Source organism: Watersipora subatra, chromosome 1, assembly GCF_963576615.1.
Source record: "Watersipora subatra chromosome 1, tzWatSuba1.1, whole genome shotgun sequence".
Taxonomy (NCBI): Eukaryota; Metazoa; Bryozoa; class Gymnolaemata; order Cheilostomatida; family Watersiporidae; genus Watersipora; species Watersipora subatra.
The window spans coordinates 5935412-5948047 of record NC_088708.1 but is presented as its reverse complement, the minus strand read 5'-3'; the positions used below and the strand labels follow the sequence as shown (position 1 = coordinate 5948047).

The window sequence follows — 12636 nt, the reverse complement described above, 5'->3', positions numbered from 1 at the left end:
TAACAAAAGCATAAGTACGCCAAGCCAACAATTTGAAGCTTTGTTTCCGGGAGTTAAAGATGAGCATTGATTAATCGATTTCCCCACTTTCTACAAGTGAGAAGTAATCATAAATTCTAATCATAAATCTAATTTACTAGCTAAAACTGCTAAAGAAAATTTGAAGCAAATATTATAGCTAAGTGAAACGATAAAAAAGTTATGAAACGATGATTAGTGAATGCAAAAGTTATAATTTTCTTAATTAGTAAATGTGTTCATGAATACTAAAATCATTACCTTTAGTATATATATGTATATATATATATATACTACATATATATATATATATATATATATATATATATATATATATATATGTATATATAGGAGACTCAAAGTTAAGGATAAATTCACCTCCATTCTCCTATCTTCCTCTACAGCATAATGCTGCTGACGCCTGTCAGCTCTAACCATAAGCTGTCTGCCCCAATCTTTAGTCACCCGATGCTCAGAAAACTCTTGAGTCACCCTCGCTGGAACTGGAAGCTTTGTTACAATTCTGTTGTTCGTCAATAAAACGTGTCGAAGCAGCAATTCAGTAAATTAATGATGTCAATTAATTCAGTAAATTAAATAACGATGTCGATGCTCAAACTAGTAATGAAGTAAAATCTATGACGAGAATCTTCGAGATCACAGACAATGCATTTTACGAGTGATAACATTTATAATGATCTAAATAAAAATTTCGTGCTGATGATTGGCCAAAAAGGAGATCTTATATTTATCGCCCGCGGACTCTTCATATACGTTCACTATATAAGTCATGAATAAAGCACCCGCTCGAATCTAAACATTTCGAAAAATGATCTCATTCAAACGCTTATATCTCTGGACAGGGTTAGTCTACAAAAAATAACATGAAATTGTAGCTGATGTTTTAGCCTTTTATTGGTCTTAATTTCATTAAATCGACCTTTAAACGCCTTTACAGTTGTTTGTTTTTCTCTTAATTTATTTTAACTGCACAAAACACTTTTCTCATGATATGAAATTTAAGAAGTTAGAATGGTAACTATGATTATATGTTAAATAAAAACAAATTTTTTTAATATAAATATAAAATAAAGACTTTTTATCACCCGGGCAATGCCGGGTATCCAGTAGTGAGGGTATATGAGATAATTAAGATTCGTAATGAGAGTAAACATAGGTGATAATTCGGTTATATAAGAACGATGAGGGTATATACAGGGGATAATGAGGGTATATGCGGGTAATAATGAGGGTAAAGAAGGGTGATAATGAGGGTATAGAAGGGTGATAATGAGGGTATAGAAGGGTGATAATGAGGGTATATGCGGGTGATAATGATGGTATATACGGGTGATAATGAGGGTAAAGAAGGGTTATATCAGGGTGATAATAAGGGTATGTATATATGGGTGATGAGGGTACATGCGAGTGATAATGAGGGTATATAAGAATCATATTGAAGTTGAATGAAGATCATTATGAAGTTATAAGATCATTATGATGGCATATAAGGCTGTGAGTAGGTAAAGAAGATGCCAGTTAACCCGAGTGAGAATCTGAGACTAAGTGAAGGAAGGGACCATTCCATCAATAAAAACAGGGCAACGACAAAGACGTCTAAAGACACATAGAGTGTCAAACGAGAAACATGGAAAAGCACAAACGTGACTTTTGGCTAGTTCAGGGTAAATATTTTTCTTCAACAGACTGAAAGGTGAAAAAGTGAGAGGAAATGCAGGAGGATATGTAAAAGGAGACGTAGGAAGAGACATGAGAATCAGAGACCCAGGACAGAGCAACTAATCAGTCTTTTTGTAGCTTTGGTCGAATCTTTGGATATTATTTATGATGTGTGAAAAGAAAATTCTACAAACTTTGCAAATAATAGTACCTTTTTCTTATTTTTGTTTACTTCAAAACCAAACTTATATTTGGTAAATTTACATTTGGTCAACCACTCATGTGATGGCATCTTCAAATTCTGCTGACTACACATTTTCACTGTTGGCTATCATGCTATGTAATCTGTTCAAAGTCAAAGGCTGGGATTAAACATTGCTTTGTATGGGATTCGAACTTATAATTAATAAGTTTTTATAAGTGAGTGTGAAGTAGGACATTTAAAACTACGATTCTAAGAATAGTCTGATGTGAGCTTTAGCATGAGCTGCTTGTAATATTTAAAAAGTAAAAAAATACTAAAAAATGTTTAGTAATAAAATTTGCTGACTACTGAATTATTACAACAGCGACACAATATTGCTTGTAATAACCAACAGCAAAAAGTGATAGCATGAAATAACTTAAAGGTTGACTTGCAACAAAATTCACATTACAGTTATTTGATATCAAAAGATTCACAATGTCTTACTCTGTTGTGTTGTAGGTGCAAAATATGTGGGAATGTGATTACAAGATCTTAAAAGCTCAAAAACGAACAGTTAATCGCAGCCACACGAGACCGCCGTAGTTTGGATTCTCTTTCCAAAACGGCTCAAATGTGACGTAGTTGTGGTAGATGGTTTCTGTTTACACTTTCACGCAACCTTATTCGTCGAAATATTTTCACAAATATACTTCACGCAATCAATAAAACCATGTCTATTGTACTTACGCATCTGTTTTATCGTCATTGTAATGCTGTCACTTTTAGCAGTGATATCTTACAACTTACCGTAAAAATTCATTTAATTTTTTAACCTTACCTCGAAGAACATATCATTGTCTGATAATCATGACGAGCCTGTTGGTCACCTGCGATAATCGAAAAGTGCTGCAAAAATTATTTTCGAAGTATTGGGTCACATGATCAGATTACGACTTGACGATTAGTTCAAGCCGAAACAAAACTGTAACGTAGCGAACATCTATATTTGATACGAGGTCTTCGGTAAAACCCGAAGTGTTTGTCATAAACTAGTGCTACGATAGGTTTTATATTGAGCTTTTTATTGGCCTTTCAATTCACGTGAGAACATCACATGTCAAGACAATAACCAAACTGTCATGGCTACGTCAGAGAAATAAATGGATTCCAATCTACGGCGGCTTTTCGTTTTTGAGCTTTTAAGAGCTTGTAATCACATTTCCACATATTTGGCACCTACAACACAAGAGTAAGACATGGTGAATCTTTTGATACCAAATAACTGTAATGTGAATTTTGTTGCAAGTCAACCTTTAAAAATCTGACAAAAAAAAATTATGTATGATAGCAACCCACCTACATGTATAACTGTAATAATTATGTATGATAGCAACCCATCTATATGTATAGCTGTAATTTTTATTAGTAGGGTTTGTTTTCATCCTGAACATTGGGACATCTATCACAAGGTTCTAAAACTGCCTGGGATACAAAAACAACAGGTGACTGCTACATCCATGACATAAAGCTTTGGTTCGCTAGCTAAGTACACTGCTGACGATATGCACGTAGCTATAGCAACAATATTTCATATTTGTCCTTGACTGTCCTGCCGCGCATACCCATAATTGGCCATAATTATTAAAACAAAGATACAATGTAAAAATTAAGACCTACTTAATTGGTGTCGTATCCAAAAAACTTTGAGCAAGATTTTGTTAAGAGGGTTGCTGTATTGGTCAAGGTTATTTATTAGGCCAAAAATTGATTGCAAAACTTAATGGATTTAAAATCCGGTTTCATTTAAACTGTTTTTATTTTCAACATGATGATGGCTCATATTAAGAATACGTCGGAATTGATACTGAGTCGCAATCATTGCTCTACAAGTTTGTAGAAAGTAAACATTAAAACTCTGGCTCATCAAGTAAATATGTTCCTAGGAAGATATGATCAGGGATGTCCTAAACAACTTAATATTTCTGCAATTTTCTGATTCAAATAGTTAGTATATTAAGGTCAGTTCAAGGATATTTATATTTTCACAAAACTAGAAACTTCAAATTAATGTAATTTCTCCATGCGAGTAAGGAGACTCATGCAAGGTCGGAGCACAAACTGTAACGACAAGCAGTTGTTTATTATCTTCTATTATTGATTATTATTCGCACTACCTTCAACATGATGATGGTTGATATTAAGAAAGAATATGCCGGAACTGACACTAGAGTTGCAATCATTGCTGTACAAGTTTGTAGACAGATGTTTTTAATGAGATATGATCAGGGATGTCCTAAACAATAAAACATCCTGGCAATCATCTGATTCAAATACAGTAGATGCTCCTATAATGTTTACCTCCTATAACGTAAATTACATATAAACGTAAAGAACTAATGTAAAGTTTTTGCTTCGTACAGCGTAAAAAATTCCCTATAATAAAAAGTGTTAAGTCGGTGCAAGTTTTCAAATTTTATTTGAAGAACCAGAATCTTGTAGTTGGTCTTGAAATATCGCTTTCTCTCTTGCCGCATTTGGGAAATAAATAACGACATACATATAGCGGTATCTCTATTATACACACAATTTCCGTGACAGCCTAGTTCACCATACTAGATCGCCTAGTGGGTCGACAAAGCGCAGAGAATAAGTAGCTGCGCAATTATTCAGAAACACTTGAAGGCGATTGATGGGTACAGTTGTTACAGTGTCGGTCTACCAATCTGAATGTCACGAGTCGGAGTACCGTCAAAAGCTATCTTTTATCGTAACCTTGACCCCTAAAAACAGATAGACGACAGACAGGTAGACATCGCTCTTCCAGTAACAATATAGTTTTTTTACTTTATTGTAGCCGTATAAAATATTTGTTAACACTTTTATTTTGCAGAATAGACGTTGTTGTCTAAAAAAATAAACTAATCGTTGTAAATGGATTTCGAAGGTGTGTGCTCTCTTTTTGGAAAGATCTTGAGCCTGATCAGGCAATTTACACGTATTTTACTGTTCGTATAATGTGAATACCTATAACATAAACATTCCTGGAACGGATTATCGACTTTGTAGGAACTTCTACTGTAGTTGGTATATTGAGGCCAGTTCAAGGATATTTCTATTTTCAAAGAATTGAAAAACTTTTCCAATTTACTTAACTTCCCCCATGCAAGTAAGGAGGCTGGAGTAGGTGGTGGCATCAGATGCTATGATCAGGCAGATCAGCTACATGTTTCGCAAAGGTGGCTTCAATAACAATAATAACTTGAATGACTCAAAATCTAGGATCACGTTTGATAGTCTTTGGGTTAACATTAAGTAAAGGTGCATGTCATATACATGTAGCGGCGAGCTATAATGTCTATCACCTCTGACTGGCAGAATTTTTCAGCTGTTTCTTACTAAACTCTCCCCTAATGATAGCTAAACGGAAGTCAAACTTTTGGAAAACAAGTTCATCAAGAAGTTATTATGGAGATACAGCTATATTGAAATGTTGTTAATATATTGAAATGTTGCATAACTGCATCTATGTTTATATTTTGTTAATAACTGCATCTATGTTTATATCTTGTTAACAACTGCATCTATGTTTATATCTTGTTAACAACTGCATCTATGTTTATATCTTGTTAACAACTGCATCTATGTTTATATCTTGTTAACAACTGCATCTATGTTTATATTTTGTTAACAACTGCATCTATGTTTATATCTTGTTAACAACTGCATCTATTTTTATACTTTGTTAACAACTGCATCTATGTTTATATTTTGTTAACAACTGCATCTATGTTTATATTTTGTTAACAGCTGCATCTATGTTTATATCTTGTTAACAACTGCAACTATGTTTATATTTTGTTAATAACTGCATCTATGTTTATATCTTGTTAACAACTGCATCTATGTTTATATCTGGTTAACAACTGCATCTATGTTTATATTTTGTTAACAACTGCATCTATGTTTGTATCTTGTTAACAACTGCATCTATTTTTATACTTTGTTAACAACTGCATCTATGTTTATATCTTGTTAACAACTGCATCTATGTTTATATTTTGTTAACAACTGCATCTATGTTTATATCTTGTTAACAACTGCATCTATGTTTATATCTTGTTAACAACTGCATCTATGTTTATATCTTGTTAACAACTGCATCTATGTTTATATCTTGTTAACAACTGCATCTATGTTTATATTTTGTTAATAACTGCATCTATGTTTATATCTTGTTAACAACTGCATCTATGTTTATATCTTGTTAACAACTGCATCTATGTTTATATCTTGTTAACAACTGCATCTATGTTTATATTTTGTTAATAACTGCATCTATGTTTATATCTTGGAAGGCGAAATCTATTATAAAATTTCCACAAATGCTGACAGCTTTATCAAATTGCTGAAGCAGACAAACTGTATAGGACTATAGGGATGTTTGGTTCTGCACTGTAGTTCTGGTAAATATGGGCGAGCGGAAACATTTGGTAAAAGGTAAAGAAGCTATGCTAATACTGGTCAGTTCATATAAGAACTTAAGGCTTGAGATGCTTCCGAGTTTTTTGCATTCTACCAAAAAAAAAATACATTGCACAATGACAGCCGGGGCTATTTTTTACTATGCTGTGTCAGAGTCACGTCTAAGATTGGTTAGCCGAGTTTGTAGCTAATTAAAAATTAAAATAAATTGATGAGACAAAAACGTCGAGTAACCAACTTTAAATGCTATTCGTCTAATATATCCATTGACAAACTTCTTGTCATGTCAATACTATGCTTGGCTATAATACTTAGTTTTACTACCTATTGATGATTATCAGTTAAAAATCATCACTGTCTCCAATAGTTTGGTCGAAAGAGCTGTTTTAGAATTTGAGAATTCAGTCAAGTGTAGATAAAACGATGAAATGCGTAGAATAATGTCTATAATAAGTGTTATTGGCAAGATAGGAAACTAGAGGCAGTCTGCAGAGACGAACATCAGCTCGAATACATAATTCACTAATTGCACTCAATATTGGCAGCGATGGGTGTCACCACTATCCAGTTGGCCTACTTTTACAGAATTTCATGTGAACTAGAAAAAAGATTCTCATTGCAGACTGCGCAGGAAGGCATGAAGTTGAATCGCAGCTACTAGCAACTGAAGGTTGAATCTATCGTCTTCTTGAATTAGTTAACAGTAAATTCTCCTTATCAAAAACACCAAGAATGGCTAGTCTGAATGCACTTTAGAATTTCAATTCGATTGTTGAGTTGTAGCAGCGTTCACTTCATACATTAAGAATACCAATATGCTTTCATTCAGTTTGTAGCACTCTAAAAAATTGATCGACCGAAGCATTTTCTGAAAACTAAATAGAAATATTCTACAAAAAACAAACGCTAGTTATACTATTAGTCATTGAGAGAAGTTAGTATGTTGCTAAAAATGACAAGACCAAGATTTTTGTTTACAGAAGTACTGAATGACCATGGCAACCGTTACCTACCTATAAGCCACTCTCTTGCCCACTACCACCACCTCTCCCGTGATACCCTCTTTGACCTCTACAGAGACGGGCGAAAACTCATACTCTTTGAGTATTGCTTTAAGGTAGTACATTCCTGGACTCTGTAAATACAAAGCAAACATTCAAACAGCGATGCAAAGAGGCAGTGATGCGGAGAGGCAGCGATGCGGAGAGGCAGCGATGCAGAGAGGCAGCAATGCGGAGAGGCAGCGATGGAAGAAGCAGCGATGCGAAGAAGCAGCAATGAGAAGCAGCGATGGGCTTCATCAGCTCAAAAACTAACAAGAGAAACTCATCAATAGAAAGGAGAGTCTGCAAAGCTGTCTAAATCTTCAGTGAATGACAAATTCATTTTCCTATGGCATCTGGCAAAATTAACTCAGATCCCGGATCTTTATGTAATGTTATAAGTTCAGTATGGATCACTCCTCGCACAAGTGACAAAACAAGGTGGGTGTCTTTAAGGTCATTGAAGGTCAACTGACAGCTCACAAAATTAATGAACTATCAGTAAGACATGTATAACATTACAAATCGGAGTTTCAATAATATTTTGTGTAACCTTTACCAAACCCTACATCGTAGGTTTATACAGATTTCCAAATCATGAAAATAAACAAAAAGATTTGCGATATTTGCAGAATATAAACAGGTTTTGAGTTGAATTAACTACAAATTCTTATTCATAGCTGAAAGTACGCTAAAAGGTTTTAAACATATGACTTTAGAAAATTTTTACAGATCATGTTTCAAATCTCCAGTTTGTGTAATGGTGGAATTTATTGCAAGCGTAGTCCAAAATATGAGACACATGAACTGATTGGTTTTCATTCTATAAGCACCCCTTGAAACCTAATGTGGGTCATACAAATATAACACAGACTTATGTTGGCATTTTTGCAATCTGTTTGGACCTCATCCAATATGTGCAGAAAGTTGATATCAAAAGGCAGTAAACTAATCATCAGTCTCTTAGCTATCGACTGACAGCTTATAACATCGCTTGGTCAGTATTACTAGCACTAATGTTATTTTTACGGTGAATTTTTGTTTCTCAATATAAAGGCTTAAGAAGCGCTTGCTATTATGTATTATCTATTTATAAGTTACGGTGAAATTAATTGCCTACATTAGTTCATTTGTCTCGATTTCACACATTGGTTAGTCCGCAGCATTGACATCGGTGATTCAGACAATTTGACCTATGGTAGTACTATTCAAGTTTGGCTTAGAGCGAAACTCAACCGTAGATAGCCAACGGGTCTAAGGAAGTCGTCTCTTTAGGGAAGAAGAAATAATACTAGCGAGCGTGTCAAAAGTTATTGCTTGTAATGACATCTTGATTGAAAGAAGACGAGAGATTATCTGAGAAATCTTCCTGTATATATCATAGAGCATGAAGACAGCTGACACGATAAGAAAGCAGATGAGGTTTTAAAAGCATAAGACTTTGTATCATTTGATACCCAAGTCAGAGTCGAAGAGAAACCTGTCATCTCATTCTAGAATAACAAGATCTTTCTTTGGCCTCCTTATATTATGGAAGCGTGACTGAAAGGCTTTTAATTTTAAAATGGAGCTTGGAACCCGACCGAAAGCTTTTCTTTAAAAATTGACAGACACTGAGACAGACAAACAGTAGCCAGATGATATATGTTGGGGTTGATTAACAAGTCTAAGACCTGCATATACTGTGAGGAACTGGCTTCGAAAAGACCCTGAAACAAACATTGAGAAATCGCTAGATGCAGGCTGATGACTGAACAAAGAGACTACAGAGCTGATCATACCAGTCCAATGAAAGAGAATTGGCCATTCTTGTCTGTCCGGTTGTTGCTTCTGAAGGATTGAGAACTTAGAGATAAGATGACTCCATCCAGTTTCTCACCTTGAGCACCCTCAACCTGTTGGACCAAAAATAAGAGGCGTGTTGAAAAGCAGTCATATTCTTACGTAACGACGCTAGAAACAAACAAGGAGACACTGATTGCTGTGCACTCGGACCTCATAAATAATGGAGGGGGTCGACCGCCGCCATTCATTACTATTCATTGAAATCTACTCGTGGCTGGCACTGATAATGAATATCTCCCTCAGACCAATATACGGTTTTTTCGCAAATCTTAATAACGTAATACATGAGCTAAAATTGCTGCCAGTTCAGATAAATTATTTAATGGCTTCACACTTTTCAAGTTCACATACAATATGCCCAGGAAGGAAAGGGTTTTTATAAAACTAAGTTTTTAATGTTATCAATTTCTCCACGCCAATAACTAATTATTAGCGTATTTAAAATTATACTCTTCTCAAAGCTAATTACATAATGTATATGTGGGCTAAATCAAGATCAAACCCTCCCTCTCCCTCTCCCTCTCCCTCTCCCTCTCCCTCTCCCTCTCCCTCTCCCTCTCCCTCTCCCTCTCCCTCCTCTCTCGCAAACTCCTTGCAGGCTGTCTTCAAGCAACATGCAGCCCCTAGTCCTGTACAGTAACCATTTTTACAAATCTGGGAAAGATCAGCTTATACTGAGCTAGTCCCAAAAATACTTGGATATAAATTTTAGCTTTGCAACTGTTTCCAGCCGGTTTCTAACGGTCTACGGTTTTAGTTAGGAATGATAATGAATGAACTATAATGAATAGTTTCAGGGTAAGCATTAATTGTCTCGTTGCAATGAATCTTGTTGCCATTGGAAGTAAACAGAGTAAAATCAAGTAACAGCTTAAATCATTGCATAAGAGACATTTGATTAATAGTTTTATCTTCGAATCAATACAGTTTTCACTCTGTTGGCAGTTGGCTGGGATTAGCTAGAGTGATAAACAACCGCTCTGAAAATAAAACAGGAGGGTTCTTAAGGATATGTGATTATCATTCCATCAATAACTTAATGCTCTATTATATTTTAACTGTATTATCACACAATTCAAAGGAAATCCTTGTTATCTAATTTATCTATTTTAATGTTAAAGTGTGAAGGTAAATATAAATGAAGAAGATTAAGAAGCAATTACTGGTTTGTTTTAAAGAAAAGCATTGAAAATATCTATTAAAGCACGTTTACACTAGTGTGTAAAATACTATCAAAACTCGAGACAGTATTTATTGTGACACATGTGTTAGTGAAAACAGCAACACTCTAGGCATTGGCAGCATGACTGGCAGCATGATCGGCAACATGAGTTTCTAAAGGTGTCAAATGAATCAGTGTCTTGTTTAGAGCTTGGTGATCAACAAAGCTCGCATTGTCAGGGTGTTAATTTCGATTCCAGTAAAATCATTTCAAACTATATGTGCTGTTCGTCTTAAAAGGTACGGTATTCCATATATTCCATAATTCAGTTCTAATGCTTACAGATTACGGATGACAGAACTGGCAACACCATTTTTATAGAAAAGGTGTTTTACCAGAAGTATATTTAGAGCTGCAAAATATAACAGCATTTTGTAAAAAGAACTTAGGAAAATTTCTTCTCCCTCTGACGAATCCTATTACTCGAATACACAAGCCATATAAATGTTAGGTACAGTCATGTATAGATGGTTTTTACTCTCGGAGCAACTTCATTGAAAGCGGAACCAGACTGAATATCAACTGTTTGCCTATTGGCTAATAGTTTTTAGGTAAACCAGACACGCTGATTCCGATTTTGTACTCAAAATAAAGATTGGTCCATTAACCTTCAAAGTCATTTAGGCTTTTTTAAAGCGTTTCAATATCCGTTTCGAAAACAACACAATCGGCACAATACGCTCCGCCCATAAATATGTGATGAAGCTTAGCTTTTTCAAGAACGGAAGTTAGGGATGTTTAGTCCGATTTAGAATAATAGTGATGGGTGTCTTAAAGCCCATTATTATCTAAATCCAGCCTGTAAAATAATCTCAGTCTTTTATGAAAGGTATTATAAACTATTTAAAATTGCTCGTAGCTCTTTATATGATGTTTAAATGGGCTGAACGCCGATAAAAATGAGCTCAAAAAGCGCGGTTTTATCACAGGCTAGCGTCGTTATAGCACTTTTTTAAATATGCAATGTTAAATAGCTTATCTACCTTTCAGAAAAGACTGAGATTATTTTTAAGGCTGAATTAGATATTAATGGATTTTAAAACACCCATCTCTATTATTCTAAATCGGTCTAAACATCCCTACGTAACTTCTGTTCCTTAAAAGCTAGGTTACGTCACGTATTTATGGGCGGAGCTTGTTGTGCCGATCGTGTTGTTTTCGAGACCGATATTAAAACGCTGTAAAAAAGCCTTCATTACTCTGAAAGTTAGTGGACTAATCTTTATTTTGAGTACAAAATCGGAATCAGCGTGTCTGATTTACCTAGTAAATACGATAAAAGTTGTACGTGACAGTTATGGTTTAAATATTGCTCAATTATTAGGACAAAGTCAACCATCAGTCAACCATCAGTCAACAATCATCTTCATCGTTTTCTGCTTGTCAATGAAACTGTTTCGTGACAATAACTCTGAAAGGATTTTTTATGTTTGCATTTCTAACTATGGCCAGTGCCGAGTTTCGAGCTTTATATGGTTTTCCTCTATTTGCCATTTTGATTAGTAAAACCAAGAATGCACCTCTGCTAAAATTACCTCTAACACAATATAAGAAGAATACAAAAAAGCAAGTTGATCCAATTTCCTATATGTAGAATTAGATGAAACCTGAGGTTATTTATTGGAGATGAAATGGTAACCCACTGCACGCTTGGTCCATAAGGCGCGAGGTCACACTTATATGTAAGTCTATGAGCTGCTGTCTGTCAGACAAATTTGATCAAGAAAAAGTAGATACGGCTGAAGATCAGTAAAACTGTAGCCAATGGAATGACATAGTGCCAGCAAAAATGGATAAAAAAGAATTGGGTCAATACAATTGCGCAATCTGGGAGGGTCACAATCTGGGAGGGTCACAATCTGGGAGGGTCACAATCTTGACCAAAAATACTGGTCAAGGAAGGTGAATTTGGAAATTACTCAGACCAAGTAACAACATGTCCCTAGTAATGATAAAACAAAATATAAAAAATCACACAGTACCTACATGTAGGCCTATAGCAATTTTTTCTTTCTAAGATACAAACCTTGACATGAATTCAGCAAGGGAATTAATAATGCTTACTACTACTACGGCATTTAACATTCTAGAAGATCGATTGATATTGGTCATAAAAAGTAGGCTATATGATAACCATGGACAGTAGTCTATCTGATAAC

The 12636-nt window shown here is 34.9% G+C and overlaps 1 protein-coding gene across 2 annotated transcripts in view; it reads right to left on the bottom strand.

Annotated features, from left to right (window-relative positions):
* LOC137398102 (BOS complex subunit NOMO3-like) overlaps positions 1 to 12636 on the bottom strand; it is a 102876-nt gene that overhangs the window by 25685 nt on the left and 64555 nt on the right. For both annotated transcript variants that reach the window (XM_068084213.1, XM_068084218.1), the window contains exons 18-19: positions 9192 to 9305; positions 7381 to 7502 (exon numbers count right to left, since the gene is read on the bottom strand). In XM_068084213.1, the coding sequence (XP_067940314.1) occupies positions 7381 to 7502; positions 9192 to 9305 (236 nt within the window). The remainder of the gene's footprint in view (positions 1 to 7380; positions 7503 to 9191; positions 9306 to 12636) is intronic.